The 17758-nt window shown below is 53.3% G+C and overlaps 4 protein-coding genes across 4 annotated transcripts; 3 read left to right on the forward strand and 1 right to left on the reverse strand.

The window, feature by feature from the left end:
• Positions 1 to 1158: 1158 nt before the first annotated feature.
• CORC01_09420 (uncharacterized protein) lies at positions 1159 to 1896 on the forward strand (the record flags this gene model as incomplete). Its single annotated transcript, XM_022621049.1, has 2 exons — positions 1159 to 1322; positions 1545 to 1896. 2 exons carry the CDS (start codon positions 1159 to 1161, stop codon positions 1894 to 1896), a joined length of 516 nt encoding a protein of 171 aa, XP_022472437.1.
• A 3098-nt stretch (positions 1897 to 4994) lies between these two features.
• Positions 4995 to 5330, forward strand: CORC01_09421 (uncharacterized protein; the record flags this gene model as incomplete). Its single annotated transcript, XM_022621050.1, has 1 exon — positions 4995 to 5330. The coding sequence occupies one exon, from the start codon at positions 4995 to 4997 to the stop codon at positions 5328 to 5330; it is 336 nt and encodes a 111-aa protein (XP_022472438.1).
• Positions 5331 to 9297: 3967 nt separating this feature from the next.
• On the forward strand, positions 9298 to 12925 carry CORC01_09422 (phosphatidylserine decarboxylase; the record flags this gene model as incomplete). Its single annotated transcript, XM_022621051.1, has 5 exons — positions 9298 to 9456; positions 9548 to 9592; positions 9655 to 11848; positions 11905 to 12656; positions 12716 to 12925. 5 exons carry the CDS (start codon positions 9298 to 9300, stop codon positions 12923 to 12925), a joined length of 3360 nt encoding a protein of 1119 aa, XP_022472439.1.
• Positions 12926 to 16040: 3115 nt separating this feature from the next.
• CORC01_09423 (uncharacterized protein) lies at positions 16041 to 16277 on the reverse strand (the record flags this gene model as incomplete). Its single annotated transcript, XM_022621052.1, has 1 exon — positions 16041 to 16277. One exon carries the CDS (start codon positions 16275 to 16277, stop codon positions 16041 to 16043), a length of 237 nt encoding a protein of 78 aa, XP_022472440.1.
• Positions 16278 to 17758: the final 1481 nt, after the last annotated feature.

Below are 17758 nucleotides of genomic sequence, written 5' to 3' on the forward strand. Positions count from 1 at the left end.
TCGCCCTCGGGGCGAGAGGGCCGCCGGGTCTGACGTGCCAAAGTGTCCTACCAAGTTGGTGTCGCCTTGATTATGAATGGTGTTGTTCTCGCTCAGATGAATCGGCAAGGCGCCACAACCCAGACAAATACTCGTGCAAACGTCAAGTGGTGTTTGGAAATCTTGAAGGGCGGCCTGCATACCGTCAGAGCTAGAGCTCATCAGGTATATGGCTTTGTTTACTAGGACAGAAGGTAAAGTTGTCCATGCCAACATCTTGAGGAGCGTTTCACGTCCCACGAGCACCTTCATATATGACATGAGGTGTTATGTGGGATGTGTACAGAATGGTTTCTGAAAGTGGACGGAAGACCACCCGCATCAGAGTCGCCAGTATCTCGAAGGTGCCTCTGAGCACTCAAAGTCTTGAGTGACATGCACACCCGAATCCGATGTGTCTACAAAAGGTTTGTCCGGGTTGAGAATGTACAATCTCTCACGCAGTATGGCGGCTTCTAGACTTTCTCCAGTCCATACGCCAAGTGCTAATCAATGACAAACTCCAGGGGGATACCGCGGGTTTGGATGGAGTCATGAAAAGGTTCACAGGAACTGAATCGGACTTTTGGTGCTTAGGTAGATGCGAGGTTTGTCCCGCAGAATAGGTGAGGGAAGGTTTCCAAACAATGCCAAGGCGCCCATTACATGCCATCCATATTTTTGAGACTGTGTTTCCGCCTGCCAAACCAGGATGTTGACTGCAATACTCACAGTAAGGAGGGCCACACCATTTAACACGAACTTTGTCATCCCAAGGTTAAACGACTAGCGACGTGGTTAGACTTGAGTATTTGAAGGAGGAGTGCCACGCTGCCCTTTGTATTCCGTCTGATTTACTCCTTTTTAAGAGGGCGGAGGGACCAGCCGTTCCGCCCACCAGTCCTCATCTTCTTACACACAAGACATCGAGTCTTTTCTATCCCCGAGAGAAACATAGAGGGAAGCAAAAAATTCACATTCTTCTACCGCCACCTTCGTTTTCCTCTCTGCTTTACAAACACACTCGCTTGACAGCCCTAGAAGGAATGAAGTCGTCCAACAGAATCGCCTTGCTCCTGGCAGCAGTGGCAGCAGAAGCGGGTCCGGCGGCGGCCTTTACAAACCAAAGTCGACTTTCTTATGCGCAAGAACATTGATCCCCTTGTCCTCTCTGGCCAGTACAAGAGCCACATGCATAGCTCATCTGGCAGCGATGCTGTCAAAGTGAACATGAGCCCGACAGCCGAGTTACAAAAGGGGTGTTCCCCAACGCAGAACCCCAATAACTTTTCCGTCTATTATTCGTATTATTTTTTTTCTTATTCCATTTTCTCATTCTATTGCTTATATATGACTCGGCGATTCCCTCTTCTAGTCTGGTAGCAAGCAAAAGTTCCGCGGTACCAAAAAGCAAAACATCAGCTTACACCCAAGCGCACCCTGGGATACATACTCACATTCTGCCACGTCCAAGGCGAAACAAGACCCCCCCCAATCTAGCCAGTCTCCTTTGTAGCCTACCACAGCTTTGAAAAGGACCTCGTCACGGGATCCGAAGTGACCTGGCTCTGTCAGAATCAGGCCTTTGACCCCGGCGGCAAGGCGTACTCCCAGTTCCAGCAGGAGACCTGCTCGACCTCACTGCAAGCCGTTCTCTGGTTTCCGAACTGCGTCGACGAGAAGAAGCTCAAGTCGACGTACTCTGATGAGAAGAGGGGTGTTTGCGCTCAGGGCATGAAGAGGGTGCCGCAGCCGCGGACCAGTATCCGATATGATGCGAAGAAGGCCGTCCCGGAGCCCCGGAGGGCTGGGAAGGGGGAGACCCGCCGATCGAGCTGGAATGTGGCGGGAGTCACTGTTTCCATGGGGAATTCGTGAATGTGTAGCTTGTGGAGGTGGCGGAGACGATGGTAACGAAGCTGAAGAGCAAGAGGCAGTTTGAGGCAGTGGATGGGCCGAGTGGGAAAGCCAAGTCAGGGACGGCGTTTGATCGTAAGGCGAGGGATGCGGATCCGGAGAATGGGACGAGTGATTGGGAAGGGGAGCGTCAAGTTGATGGGGGGCTGCGAGGAAGAGGAAGACGAGGAGGAAAACTGGGCTGGCGAGGCGGATGGGGTTATGAGGTTGGTTCGCTGGGTTATCTACCTTTGGCGAGACGGGGTGAGGAACCGGCATGTTGTGTTGTAGTCTGGCGTGAGAACTAGGAGTCGATGTCTCTGTTGCCATTGTTAGGATGAGTAGCCAGAACCCTCTTGTCATGGATTCTTCAGAGTTGCGACACCTCCGTTACGCGGATATCAAAAAGTGTGGTGATTTTGTCAGACAAATACGTGGCTACCCTTCAAGGGCCGCTCCACTCGCCGATACGAGAGCTTGAAGCTCGATAGAGGCTTCACTATCAGAAATCCGTCCAAAGTCGATCGATGGCCAAGAGCCCTGCTCAAGCGGGACCTCATATCCCTAGCCATGGTTGACGAGCGAGCCTAGGGATCATTCCATCGTCGGCCTTCACGTCCTAATCTGCGTTCATTGCCATTGTTCTTCTATATCGTCCGCTCTTGTCTCTACAGAATTGAGTGGGTGGTGAGGGGAAACAGTGTCAATATTCAAGAAGTCGAACATCATGTAAGAGATGACATATATATAAGCAGTTCTATACTGCAAGTTTGGGGCATTATGATCCTTTATTAGGACAAATTTCCGCGTTTGTTTTCACCTTCCCCGAGGTAAGTATGACACGCTGCTGATGATAAACCACAGCTTGAAACGTCGTCCAACTTGATAGTGATGTGATAACCACAATGAATCAGGCGTTTTCCGGGAGACACGGGCAGCGCGGTAGGACCGCGATTGTAGTCACTGTGCTGAAGAGTACATGGACAACGTTACACAGAGGCCCGTAAACTCCGATATGCGGTCCTCGCAGCTGCCGCGGTCAGAGACAGCCCGACAACGTAGGTGCACTTGATACCAACACCGGCTTAGCTTTGCGTTGATTACTGCTGAGATGCTACGCCTTGCGAAGGAACATCGGCAAATAGCCTCGAATCAATGCCTGTGGCGCCCCTCGCCCAAGTCACTGCGAAGAAATAGAGCAGCCTAAACTCAACCTACGTGTTTCCGTAATTCAAGCGCCGAAAGGGGCGCCATATCAAGGGCGGCTAGACGGCCATCGATCGGTGATTAGCGTCGACCAGGCCGAGCACACAACATAGCGGAAAATGTCAAACCACTTGGGATGAGAAATCGGGGTGAAAACCAGTTGATCGAAGGGGTGATGCCACCGTACATGGGACTAATAACGACTGGGGAACAGTTAAAAAAAAAAAAAGGACCAATGTCGTCGGGGTCGGAGTGCTCGGGAGCGCTCAGTCAGCTCCACGCGGCGGGTATCCGGCCGAAAGCCTGAGGCTTGGCCTTGCCATCACTCGGGCGCGCCTCGATCGAGCAAAAGGCCGTGTTGCTCCTCCATTGGCGCGCAGTGGTGGTGAGCCTGCGTCATAACTGGAGCCCCGGACTAAACCAGGGACAGCCACCGAAGGCCAAGACGGGTCTTGGAGTGCAGGAGGGTTGACGAGTGGGTGGGTGATTACGTTTGCTGGCATAGCTGAGAGTCTTGGAGATTCAGGAGGAATTGGGTCATCCATTATCAGCTGTCCTCGAATTGCTTCTCTTTGCCGGAGGCCTCGAGTGCTTGGCTTGCAGGCCCGAGGTCTTGGAACCGATGTTGTGCAGGCGGATCGATGTGTAAGTGTGAATTTGCTCCTTCTTGTTGCCTTTATTTACAACAACAAGAAGGAGCCGTGGGTGGGAAATGAATCAAATGAGGAGCTGCGGTCGAGACTCGAGGTTCATAGGTACTGACGGAGATGAGCGCGAGTTGACGAGTGGCCTTGCAGAAACTGGACGATCGTTCTTGGTCCCGCAGATCGCAGATGTGTCCTTCGGGTGCTCATCAGCGTCAGCTCATCTGCCTCGTCTGTTTTTTTAACATTTTTATTTTATTTTTTTTTGGACTTGGTCCTGATCGATTGGTGGTTGATCTCGGCTGGGTTGGATTGGACCAAACCTTGGCCCTGGCGGAAGTGACCTCAGAAAGACTGTCGAGGAACTTGGTCGTGGCCGGCCCGTCCAAGTGTGATCGACGGAAGGAGGAGCATGGATGGCTGGGGCGTCCAGACGGCCCGTGCCCCACCAGGCTTTTTGCTAACTACCTACGTTCTAGCGCAATGCAATTCTGCGGTCACTAGCCTTTCGGTGATGAACTACCTTAGGTAGGCTCAGGTCAGGACTCAAGAGCCTAAGCAAATAGAAAACTTTCATTTGCAGCTTACCTTGGGATCCATCTGCTTTTGATCAGATTGTGCATCCATGTATAGCAAGTATACGTAGTAAGTGGGATGACTGAGAGGAAAGTTTGTGTTGAGTGAGGTCAGTCAGGCACTGCCTGAGCGACTACTGGTACGCACTCATGAGGTACCTTACTTGACAACTGGCGTGATTACCTCACCTTCTGAGGGGCCGCCAACCTTGTATTACTTGTTCCGTTTCTGGCAGATGGCTGCTCCAACTTCCAAGACTCTCACTCATCCGTCTCCGCGCCTGACGAGCCTGGGAGTAAGCCCTACCTCAGTCTGGAAAACGCTAGGGAGCAGCTGGCAGCCCAGAGCCGGGCAGTTAGGGAGGGTGTTTTGATGACGAAGCCCACCCGTGCCAAGATGGGAACGGTTGGCAGGCAGTTCACCGTCTATCAGTCCCTTTGCAACCTTGACCCAAATGTACACTGCTCTGTTAGGTTGGGGTGACGTTCAGATGGCACGAGCCGCTTCTCTTGGCCCGCGCTGGCACTTGACCGGAGGAAGATCGACCAAGACTCTTGGGCGGCGCATTAGAAGTATTTCAATTTTCCCATGCAGTACTTACGCAGGGTGAAGTCTTGGCGAGGAGAGCCTCCCGATCCGTTGCATTCAAAAGGAATGGAGATGGAAGGTGCCAACCCTTCAGCCGCCAAATCTTCACCTTGTGCCATTACCCTTCTCGAATCAAGTCTGCAGCCCGGCACCACATGCCCGAGTTCGGTCGTACGTTTAGGGCTGAAGCGATGGAGCGACGGAAGCGCGGCACAAATAATGGCTAGCCATGTCGTACGGTACAATGCTGCAGGTGCTGTTGCAGCCGGCGAGGGGCATACGCCGACAGACTGGATTCGTGGAGATGGAGGGGAAGAGGGGGCCACGCCATCGACGAACTACGCCGTATCGAGAGACGATATGGGGTTTGATATGGAAGACCGCAGGCGGCGGGACTTTTGAAGAGGGGTTTTCGGGGCAGCGAGATGGATAAATTGAACGGCCGACGGCGAGGCATCTCGACCCGGTCCAGAGAAAAGGTGTGGGAATGCAAGGTATGGAAAGTCTTACAGCAGTCAAATGAGCGATTTGACAGATCCGTACACGTAGTGAAACGTGAAGGTCTGGCCACATTGGCCCGAAGCAAGGGAGAATCGGGTGACAGACGTTGGATCGAGCGGCAATTCAGGGGGTTCGGGATGACCCTCTGCCTGACTGGACGAGCTGGAAGTCGACTTTCGTTGGGAAGACGCGGGTAAGGGTGAGGAAATTCAGGGAGGGGGAGGGTCATAGTCTAGGGCCATTGACATGTACATGGACTTGGGCCTGTCTCAGTGCCGGTTGAAGATTCATGGCCTCTCTTAGAGATTCGGACCGGATTGACGCGGGATACTTGACTTGACGATGAATCGGGAAAGGGCCAAGAGGGGGAATCCAGGCTGCTGGGCAATATCTGGGGTAGTTATAGGCCGACGAACTAGACTTGGAAGGTCTATCGTGATGCGCGATATGTTGACGAGACGCGAGTGCCGCTAAATTGGCGACAAGCGACTGAGGGAATAGGCACGCGACCGACGGGCCGGAAGACGCACGACAGGGAAGAGAACGAACGTGAGGGAGAATGACCAGCGACGGAGGGGATTCGGAACGGCATAGTGACTACTGCGGATGGGGCGAGATTGGGCGAGATGGGGGCAAGACAGGGACGTGCATCTAATTGAGGAGACGGTCTGATAGGATGGACAAATAAGGTGCGCAGTGATGGTCAGGCATGGGTTATTGTGCGAGTCCGAGGTGCTGTGTTTGTCTTCTGTCTGCAAATGAAGTGGAGGGGAGTAAAAGTGAGAGGCATTTATGTCTGTCTAGTCTCAGGTGACGGCTATGTAGGGAATGAATGATGGAGTGATGAGAATACCATAGGGTGAAAGTGAAGGATGAAGAGGCGGTAGAAATGCAATGTGACGGAGTCGAGAAACAAGATGCACAAAATAGGTACCTTTCAACAAAAGCAAACGCAGAAAAGCAAGTTGAGTTTGCGTCGTCTCTTCCTCTCCCTTGCCCTCGCCCTCGCCCTCTATTTTCGTGCCTTCCTAAATACCATAGCGTGGGGGCCAGGCATTTTGGCGTTTCTGCCCCTTCCTGCCGACCCTATCAAGCTGTCTAGGACGCTGAGGTCCCTTACGTTAGGTTGGTAGGTGGTCGAGCTTGCTCTGCCTTAATTATTAGTGACTTGGGCGCTTCTTCTCATGGTTATGCACGTCGATGTGGTTGCACATGCTATTGCAATTGTGGAGGGAGTGAGAAGGAGCGCCTAAAACCACATTTTCGTCTTATCCGTAGACGAGAGGACGTCGTTTCTCGGATGTTTCCATTTTGGTACGGCGGTGCCTTGCGTGCCTGTTGATTGAGGTAGGTAATTGCACCCCATGCTTTACTTTGCGCATACAGGACCCGGGGTGCAAGTGCAAGTACACGTGCTGACAGAGGTAAGACTTGGCGGGTACGTACTGCAGAGCAGACATGATACCCACCCTCGAAATGTATCTTACAACACCCACTGGGAATGCCTCACATGCTTGCTCACGCATCGAATGAGAGTTGCGAGTTGCAAAGAAGCACTACCCTAGACGCCAGGCGGCCGGAGGTACGCATCTCGCTTGGATTGAGGTAGCAGGCCAGGTAGAGCTCGCTCGCTTTCGCCTATGTACGCATCACTTGCAAAGACCACGTTCCAGCCAGTGCAGTGTGGTCGGTTTGGTGAGGGAATTACCTCAAGCACTGAAGCAGTGGTAAGAAGAGGAAGACGTCCAAGATAGACAAAAACATGGCCCGGACCTCCCCTCCCAGTGTCGTCTGTTCTCGTTCCCGAACTCTACTCGGGTTCTTCTATCCTTCTTCCTCACTGTTTAACCTCTGGGCTTCCATGGGCGTGCGGCGTCCCAGTGTTTGTACATTCTCCTTGCCCAAGGTACCTTAGCAGCCTAGGTACCTAAGGTTAGCATACCAAGTAATACCTACCTCCGTCACCTTATGCGAGGTGCCCAAAAGCGTCTCTCCAGCGGTTCCTGTTTCCGGTTGTGTTCCTGCTCACCTGTGGACGCCCGCTGCAGCTTCAGCTCCAGCTCCGTCTCTGTCTCCAGCTCTGTTCCCTGCTCGGGTTCCCGCCTCTCGCCCCAAACCACGCCAAACGCCTCAAGTGAACCCACCGCACCATCCCCAAACAGTGGCTACCTTGCCCTCCAGGGCACTGCACCACGAGCCGAAGCACCCGCGGACCTTTCCAGTCAACGGCCACCGCAAGTCGTCGTATCTGGGACGGCATAGGTACGCTGGAACATACGACGAGACGAGACGGTACCTAGCCTCACCACCAAAATCGCACCAAACCCCAAAGTAGCCGCCCGGCCTGAATACCCTCGCTATTTGTTTGGTCTCGTCTTCACGCGGGCACATCGGACGTACAACAAAAAAGGTACCCCGAATACCGCTTCTCTTGCAATTAAACCAGAGGTCCATATCCATACCCTTTCCTTACCGCACTTCTTTCCCCTGGGCAGAATCAGAGTGTTCACGCTGTCTCCCCGATCTCGAACCTGCGCTTGCATTGAGCGGTGGAGTTCTGCGACGCCTCTGCTTCTGCTTCTCATCTGTCTCTTGTCTGCCTCTCTCATTCTCTCATCCTCTCTCACCCTCACCCTCTCCCTCTCCCTCTCCCTCTGCCTCTTCCTCTCTTTCTTCCGGACTATATTCACAAGAAACATAAAGTTGTCTGCGCCGTCCTAGTCCCCTACCTTTTTGCTTCCTGCTGTCGGGCCCTTCTCCCTAGCTTGCTCCTTCGTTCCAGTTGCACATGGCGGTGGCGCCGGCTTGGATGTGCATCGAAGCCACATAATTAAAACTGTACATTTGTTCACTCAACTTTCCATTCTCGACCCCGGACCTCTTATTATTCAGACATCAACCCTCAAGGGGCCCCAAGCTCCTACCTCATCTCTCACTTCCTTTCCTCTTCTCTTCGTTGCTCTCTGGTTCCAGTCCTCACCCCTTTTCCCACCAACTAGACACTCTCGCCTGGTGGGATCGATCACCGACCAATACTGATATTGACTTCAACTCAAGCGTCGTTGGCGGTTCCGAACCTGCGAGGTCAAACCCCGAACCGGTATTTGTCTTCAGCTGCATCTCGAAGCAATCAAGGACCCCTGCTCGACACGCTACCAAAGGCCTCCCCCAACCACATCCGACAGCAATTGTTACGTGTGGCTCGCCAGTCATCGCCAATTCGGCCAGAGCTCTTTCGAGCGAACGCCACCTTTCGCTGTCTTGCGAACAGTCCAGCTGGCAAGGAAGGACACATCGTTACGGACGGGACGCAGCGTCATACTCGCTGAGAAGCGCGGATCAGCAACCAGCAAACCATACGGCTACCGAAACCCTGTCACGACTTGCAGCTGCGGTACCTCACCTCCTGAGCCCGCGCGCCTCTACCTGCTTGCCGCACGCCACCACCACCACCGCTCCACTCACTACCTAATACCTGGGCCCTGTCAACAACAAACCGAGCGCGGCAACAAGTAAAGCAACAGCAAGTCGAGGTGCGTGAAAGGTGGAAAAGGGTGGCCTTGCTGTACACGTCCACTCCAGAAACAAGTCGGGTATATCGCCTCGGGTCATGCCAATTGGACTGCCCTTGGAGCCAAATACGTAAGGTACCGCAAGTACCTGACGCGACCTAAGGCTTCCCAGCGCTCCGCATTGCGTCTCCTACGTCACCCCGCCCCCCCCAACCTGGTCCCTCTGCCCGTGAGTGGTGTCTGCGCTTGGCCTATCGCCCTCACACACACGTCGTGTGCCCTGCGCCCTCCAAACCCTCTTCTTGGCTTGCCGCAACTCTTTTTAGGGGCCGCTCCCCGACCCGCCGTCGTCCACCATGGTCCGCATCATCCCTGGACGACTCAAGTCCAGCTCCTCCCTTCGCAACAGCCGCAGCAGCAGTCCTACGAGAAACAACAGCACCGGTAGCACCAACAGCAAGATGGATTTGAGTCCAAAGGAGAATGGCTTGACCTTGAAGGTTGTCGTCATGAAGGTACTACTCTATCACTGCCATTGTATCGCCAATGCGAGGATACCAGTTGGTTGCTGAGACACATGATTGCTGACGGTTGAGCGCATGTTAGGCTCGAAATCTCGCCGCAAAAGACAGACGCGGCACGTCCGACCCGGTACGAATTCGAATGCAACCCGTACGCTTCCGCTTTCGATCATCTAATGTGAACTCTTATAGTACCTGGTCTTAACCCTCGGTGATGCCAAAGTCACCACCCACGAGGTGCCCAAGACTCTCAATCCGGAGTGGAACGTTATCGAAGAACTCCCAGTAAATTCGACCCAGAGCCTTCTTCTCGATGTTATATGCTGGGACAAGGACCGCTTCGGCAAGGACTATCTCGGCGAGTTCGACCTTGCTCTGGAGGAGATATTCGCCAATGAGCAAACCGAGCAAGCCCCGAAATGGTATCCTCTCAAGAGCAAGAGACCGGGTAAGAAGACGAGTGTTGTGTCTGGCGAGGTCATGCTCCAGTTCACCCTTTTCGACCAGTCCAACACGGCCGCTACCCACGAACAAATATTCGAGAAGCTCAATGCTCTGCTCAATCTACTACCCGCGGGTTCCCGACAAATTACACCGACCATGACACCCCTCATTCAGCCAGTCCAGAATATGAGGCTTAGCGGAACAGCTCAGTCACCCCCACTGTCGCGTAATCAGACCGACGCTTACCAAGAAGACGATGATGACGATGATCTCGATATCGAAGATGACACCCCCGAGGACGATGATCCCAGCAAGCCCGAAGTCGCCGAGAAACGGAAGCGCCGTCTGAGGATCAAGGGGTTGAAGAAGAAGAGGAGAGACCAAACATACGAATTCAATAATAGTGGAAGCGACGTTGTGGGAGTCATCTACCTCGAAGTCTTGAACATCACGGATCTGCCTCCCGAACCCAACTCGACCCGGACTACATTTGACATGGATCCTTTCGTCGTCGCATCACTCGGCAAGAAGACATATCGAACGAAGCGAGTGCGGCACAATCTGAACCCGGTTTTCAATGAAAAGATGATTTTCCAAGTACAGGGCCACGAGCAAACATACTCGTTCTCCTTTACTGTGATGGACCACGACAAGTATTCTGGGAACGACTTCATTGCCGACTGCTCATTGCCTATTAGGGAGCTTATTGACAAAACCCCCAAGGCAGATCCCGAAACTGGTCTGTACGATGTTCCCGAACCCCATGAGTATGTGGCCCCTCAACAACGCCGCTTCAAGAAGCTCGCGATGTCCCGTACGTCGTCTTCCCAAAGCTTAAGCAAGGTGCGACCTGGCTTGTCGAAGAATGCAAGCAGTGCGTCCACGATTACCCAGACCGGAACGCCAACACCAACGCCTCCCGCCCAGGGCTCGACTTTGACCACGGAGTCTCTGTCTCCTGAGCAAGCTCTTGCAGGAGCCGGTGCGCAGACTGCTGAACTAGAGGCTGACGACGCTGAATTCCACGACTTCAGTGTCTCCTTAAAGATGAAGGATGCCAAGAAGTGGGAGGCCAAGCACAATCCGGTCCTCTATATCCGCGCCAAATACGTCCCCTACCCGGCGTTGCGTCAGCAATTCTGGAGATCGATGCTCAAACAATACGACACCGACGAGAGCGGCCGCATCAGCAAGATTGAGCTGACTACGATGCTCGATACCCTCGGATCGACGTTGCGCGAGTCAACTATTGACAGCTTTTTCCAGCGATTTCCTCACAGAGCTCAAGGCGATGACATTTCGGACCTAACGTTCGACGAAGCTGTGATATGCTTGGAGGATCAGTTGGAGGCCAAGAGCCGCCCGCAACTCACCATCGCAGACAGAATGAAGGGCATGATGCCCGATGCCGACAAAGTCAAGAATCTGCTTTCTGCTCAGGGTACCAGCAGCGCTCCCAGTAGTCTACCGGCAGAAGGGTCTAGCTCATCCGAGGGAACACTTGACGTACCAGAGCTTAGCACTCCAGGAGAGGAAGGTGACTTGCTCGACAGGGACGACTTGGCTGAGGATCGTGCTGGCGAAGAGCATGTGGTCGAAATCAGAGAATGCCCCATCTGTCACCAGCCGCGCTTGAACAAGCGCAAGGATACCGACATTATCACTCACATTGCGACGTGTGCAAGCCAGGATTGGAGACAAGTCAATAATCTGGTCATGGGCGGCTTTGTCACCGCCAGCCAGGCCCAGCGCAAGTGGTACTCCAAGGTCATTACGAAGATCTCATATGGTGGCTACAAGCTCGGTGCCAACTCGGCCAATATCCTTGTTCAAGATCGAATCACTGGCCAAATCAACGAGGAAAAGATGAGCGTGTACGTCAGACTGGGTATTCGCCTATTGTACAAGGGACTCAAGTCGAGCAACATGGAGACCAAGCGAAGTAAGCTTCTACTGCAGATTTCTTTAAAGAAGCTTGACTGACAAGGTTTCCTCTAGTTCGCAAGATGCTCAAGAGCATGAGCGTTAAGCAGGGTAAGAAGTTTGACGACCCGGCTTCGAAGGCTGAGATCCCCAAGTTCATTGAGTTTCATCGCCTCGACATGTCCGAGGTGCGCCGCCCGATGGAGGAGTTCAAGAACTTCAACGAGTTCTTCTACAGAGCTCTGAAGCCTGATGCTCGCCCTTGCTCCGCCCCTGATCGTCCGGACGTCGTCGTCTCCCCTGCCGACTGCCGTAGCGTTGTCTTCAACAGTGTTAGCCAGGCGACCAAGGTTTGGATCAAGGGCCGCGAGTTCTCCATTAAGCGTTTGCTTGGTGACGCTTATCCCGAAGACGTGAAGCGCTTTGAGAATGGTGCTCTTGGTATCTTCCGGTTGGCGCCGCAGGACTACCATCGCTTCCACATCCCTGTTGATGGTGTTTTGGACAAACCGAAAACGATTGCCGGAGAATACTATACGGTCAATCCGATGGCTATTCGCTCGGCTCTCGATGTCTACGGCGAGAACGTTCGAGTTCTTTGTCCAATCGACAGTCCGACACACGGCCGCGTCATGGTCATATGTGTTGGTGCCATGATGGTTGGTAGTACTGTGATCACCCAGAACGAGGGTGCCCAAGTGAAGCGTGCCGACGAACTAGGCTACTTCAAGTTTGGTGGCAGCACGATTGTTTTGCTGTTTGAACCTGGCAAGATGAAGTTTGACGATGATCTGACTGACAACTCCAATGGAGCTCTCGAGACTCTGGTAAGTTCCAAGCTTACTGCTCCCCTGTAACAAGGAGCGGCTTTTAACTGTTCACGTAGGTTCGCGCAGGCATGTCTGTCGGACACGCTCCCGATCAGCCTCAGTGGGGTCCCGATATGCGGAAAGACGCAAAGGACGTCACCGATGCTGAAAAGAAGGACGCCAAACGCCGTATAGGAGGCAGCCTCGGAAGTGAGGAGTCATCCAGTGGCGAAGAGACACCGAACGCAAGCGCCGGCATCAATACGCACGCTGCGTCGGCCATGTAGTGCCCCCGTCTTCACGATGCGTCTGAGCACTTCGAGCGCAGTGTGCGCCACGCCACCGTTTCCGAATACGAGTACCCATCAGAGGCATGAAGGTAGAAGAACCAGGAACAGGTAGACAACAAAACGGTGTTGGGGGATTGGGTGATTTCTTGCTCTTCGCATGAGTCGCGTCAAGCTTGTTCATTCTCGGCCCGCTTTGATGATTTTGGTGACTTTCAACAGACACACAGCATCGTTGAATGCGGCAGTTGTGCAGCGATAACGGTACCTGGCATAAAGGCATGGGACGTGGGAGCACACATTATTGGATCAGAAGCAATACTTGACGAAATACAGAGGACAGAAAACGGAGTAGGGAGGTTAACGGTGCGGGGAGGGCCTTGCTTGGCGAGGTGGGGGATCAGCAATGTCGCTCGCTCGCTTTGAATGAATGCGGCAACACGTCAGTTTTTCTGTAAAGGCCCCTGGTTCCTGATGAAGCCAATGTGATGCAGTGACCAATGATTTGGTACGTAAAGGTCTAAAAGGGAAGGCCACCTGCGGTACCTGCGGTGAGGCACCAGATGAGTGCATGCTCCCAGGATTTTGAAGAGGGTTGCAGCAGCAGTGTGGTCCGGTTTTTGCGCGAGCGGGACCATCTTCACTTGTCACGCTGGAGATGATGGTCTTCAGCGCGAGTCGCAGAGGATTCTTCCAGAAGACGGACTAGAGTCTAAATAGGGGAATCTTCATGGCATTGATTAAGCCTCGATGGAACTATGGAAGTTCCTATTATTAGCATTGACAAGTTTAAGAGATTTGACTGGGGGTTTAATTGAATTTTCCCTTCCCCGCCGCCCCCTGCCTTTTTTTTTCAGACTTTTTATCCTTTTGTCTGGTCTTGTCAAGGATGATACTGGATTCGTTGGGGTTGTATTGGTGCCGTGTGCCGACATGGGGATGCTGGTTGCGAGAGCTGACTTGAGTTTTCAGCCCCGTTTTCTTTATAGAGTATAGAGTGTGTGAGCGTGCAGGGAAGGGATGGAGAGGATGAGAGTCATGATTGACGGTTGGTGGGACTGGACGAGTCGCAAAGGAGGTGAGGATTGGGACAGTGAGGTGAGAAGGGTGAGGTGAGGGGGCTGCAGAGAGGAGGGCGGGGCAGCCAGTTCGGTGAGATGGAAGGGATGTGGTGCAGGAGGAGGAGGAGGACGGGGCTCGGAGGAGGGGTGGGTAGGTGAGCATCGTCGAAGGGAGTTTTTACCGTTCTACGGCCCATGACTCGAAGGCGGGCTGGAAGACTGTTTCTCTAGTCAATGCTTTATGATGAAATTTGAGTGATGTGCATTGATCTTAATTGCTCATATTGGTTCTATTTAAAATGAAAAAAAAAAAAACGAAATTTTTTTTTTCCATGTCACTGGGTATGGAATGTGTAGTGGTGCGCGTGCACGGCATGGTTTAGCTGTTTGAGCGGGGAGTTTTGCAATCCATCAAATGATCTACTCGTCCCTGGTTGTCTAGGCACTAAGTGCTTCACCGGGGGGGAAACTTGCACGAAATGGTGGCTCATCAACAGAGAGCATGTGAAAAACACTGGGGGAAAAAGTGAATAGTGTCTAGCATCGTGTATGTAGAATAGACAGCCAGATAGGCCAGGGCCCCGGGGGAGGGGGGTTCTAGATCGCTGCTGGTGAGAACATGGTGCAATAGTACGAATATTCCAGTTTGGCTGTTTTATTGGACCCTTGGTCTGCCGTGACCTTACCCCCTCCCCGGCCCCGGACAGAGCGGCGGGTGACCGCCTACGGAGCGGTGGAATTTCCCGGGAGCCCTTTTTCCCCCTCCTTTGCGTCATGGTGGAGCCCGGTCCCCGTCGGCGGCGGTCTACAGTTACACTGTTCGGATGAATCCATGTTGCGGTTGTTCCTGGTTTAGAGATGGGGGGTCCAATCGACCATAGCCTCATACTGATGGTACGCGATTATAACGTACGCAGGTAGCAGGGGGGAAAGGGCGGGCTCCGCCGACGATCACTGATTGATAGAGCCTCTCTAAGTGCCGGTCGGAAGTCGGAAGTGTTTTGTGGATGGGGTCTAAGGTTGGTCGGGACGAGGAAACTTGGCACATGAAGAGGGTTATCGGTTGCAGACGGGACTTTTTTGGTGAGAGAGAATTCATTGCCACGTTGGTGAGTTGGGAGATTACAATGGTTCAATCACAGTTGCCGAGAATTGCTACGGAGTTCACGAGAAGTTGTTGATGTGAACAATTTATTTGGGGGTATCTATTCCGTACATGAGAACCTGTATTGGAGGCTCTGCTAAATAAGAACAAGAACGCAGACAAGCAAAAACAGGCAGAGGAGGAGGGGCGGAGGGGTTGAGGAGTCGCAATTGGGAAGCAAAATGGAGACGCATGTCGTAGCTTTGCATGCCTCTCGAATGACATCCCCTTGCATTTTTATCCCACTTCCTCCCCGTGCCCCGCCAACGATACAATGATGGAGGGGTAAGAAACTTCCTTGCCAGTTGTGATACGAGCAGAAGAAAAGAGGGAACAAAAGAGAGAGGGAAAAAGTGGGCTTGATGCGATGCCCGACCCTGATGGCGTGATATGGGCCTTTGGATTCCTTCCTCCACGAACTGCCGGCAATGATGTGAATGTTGCGTACGCCGTAAACTCCCCGGTGCTGTAGTGTATATCCGGAAAAACTCTCAATTGACGAGGATCGAGGTGGGCATTGGCGGCAGTCTCAAGAACCGCCGTTGCTTGGTAAGGTATCCGAGTGCGAAAGCGACTGAGTCAGCGGCGCCGGTTGAAGGTAACGTCAGCGCAGGAAACCTTTTGAGGTCCGCCATGCAAATCTAGCCTCGAAAATCGAAAGATTCCAGTTGCTGTTTTAAGCCAAATGTCCCGTGACGCCTTTCCGGTTTCCGTGAATATCATGAACGCGTACATGCAGTTAATCCGGCGGCGCCAAAGTTTCCTGAGGTGTTGCTTGGTCCGACTAGCGTGTGTGCAAAGCCGATGAGAATGGTTGTCGAGAGCTTCTAAGCACCCCAAGCTGAAGCTCAGAGGGAGCTTTCAGACTCGGGACGTCAGGGCAGACCCGAAAAGCCATGGAATCGTTCGTCTATTTGGGACTCCGCCACGAGGAGCTCGAGGATGATCGAGACATTGGCAAGTTGGTCTCGCTGCGGTCGCTATCCATGGAGCGCTTCTCAGGAGAAGGGCTGCGAGGGAAGTAGGAGGTCATGTTGGGTGCCTGGACGCCAGGGGAGGGTAGGTCGGAAGGCGAACGGCGGGTTTCGCGCCACGAGGCGTAAATGGACTTGCACAGGTGTGCGGACATGGTGTATGTTGGCGACATCCTTGACGTGTGTGTGTGGTTGTTGTGAGGGAGACGGAGAAGCTCTCTAATGTTGTAGAGAGATGGTCGCGTGCTTTGTATAAGAGGTTTGAGTGAGACTTGAGTGAGGCTTAGGTGAAGCTGGTTGTGGAGTTGTCGACACGCGGCTCTGGTAGAAGAGAAAGGAGGACGTGTTAAGAGTCTTGGTCGGTTATTATTAGAATCCTTGAAAGGCAGAATGGGAAACAGGATAATAGTTGGCAAGCTACGAGGGGGACGGGCAGCATTATATTTGGGCTGGAAGTTGTGTGAGAAGAAGAACCGCGCGGTGGCACCAGGCCCCTGGGGACCCTTTTTTCGTTTCTCCCTCCTCCACTCCCTCTTCTGACTTGTAGAACGATCTGTACGCATGCCACAGGTACATCTTTGATGTATCCTGAAGGCGCGCGCGCTCACACCTGTCAACTTGGACCCAAATCGGCGGACGGGGGGCACGAAACATGCGATTTGGCGTCAAAAGAGGCAGAAAACGGACGAGGGCGGGCATGGGGAGATTGGGTGTGACTCGCTGCACAGAGGGAACCGCCCACTAGCGAGGCCCGGCGAGTTCCTCTCACACCCCTACGGAGTACGATGAGGGCGCTGGCTGGCAGCAACCTCCACCCTGTCCACCCTTCCACTGTCGAGGGAGGATAGCCGCCACAGTCGAGATGCTCCAATGAGAGGCTCGGAAGAGTAAGATTGATGTCTTCTGACCAATGGACAAAGAGATAAAGTAAGCAGGCGGATGAATCTGTTGCAATCTGACGGGAGGAAGGTGGGAGTGAAAACGTGCGATTCGAGGCCTGTGGCTGTGCTGAATGGCACCACGGACGGGTGGGCGTTGGTGGTCCGGAACTTGAAAGGCGGACGGGTCCTTGTGTTCGTAGGGCGTAGGCTGGCTGGGCTGACCATTGTTTGCCATTCGGCGTGGCCCTGTCCCCCCCATCTAGATCCAGAAGAGCTTGCCCTCGGATAGAAAGTGTGACTGGTTATGACTGGTTGCTGATCCTTTTGGCGGGGATTGGGACTCGGGAGTCAACGTTGGGACTGTGGGATAATGGACCGTTTGTGAGCTGTTGATAGATATTGCGATTCGTTAGTATCTCACCAGATTGATGTCCTGTCCACATTCAAACTGCTCACTCTGGGACAATTTAGCCCTCGCGGAGACACGACACACCGTTCTGTCTCGTGTCGACGTCCAGCAGAGTGACGAAGGAGGGGCAAATTTGTTTGACTCTAACCAAGATACGTCACTCCTTGCGTGCTGGGGATGGGGAATGAGCAAGCCAGACACCAGCCACAATGGGCATGGTAAGATCTCTTGATTGGCCAGGATTCACGACCAAGGCAGTCGCAGCCTGCACCGTAGTCGACGGTCCACCGAACCGACCCTCGCAAGGCAGAGGCAAGAGATCCCGAACTGGCAGCCGTAACTTCGTAAGGTACGCAAGGTACGG

Source organism: Colletotrichum orchidophilum, assembly GCF_001831195.1.
Source record: "Colletotrichum orchidophilum strain IMI 309357 chromosome Unknown Scaffold_85.1, whole genome shotgun sequence".
Taxonomy (NCBI): Eukaryota; Fungi; Ascomycota; class Sordariomycetes; order Glomerellales; family Glomerellaceae; genus Colletotrichum; species Colletotrichum orchidophilum.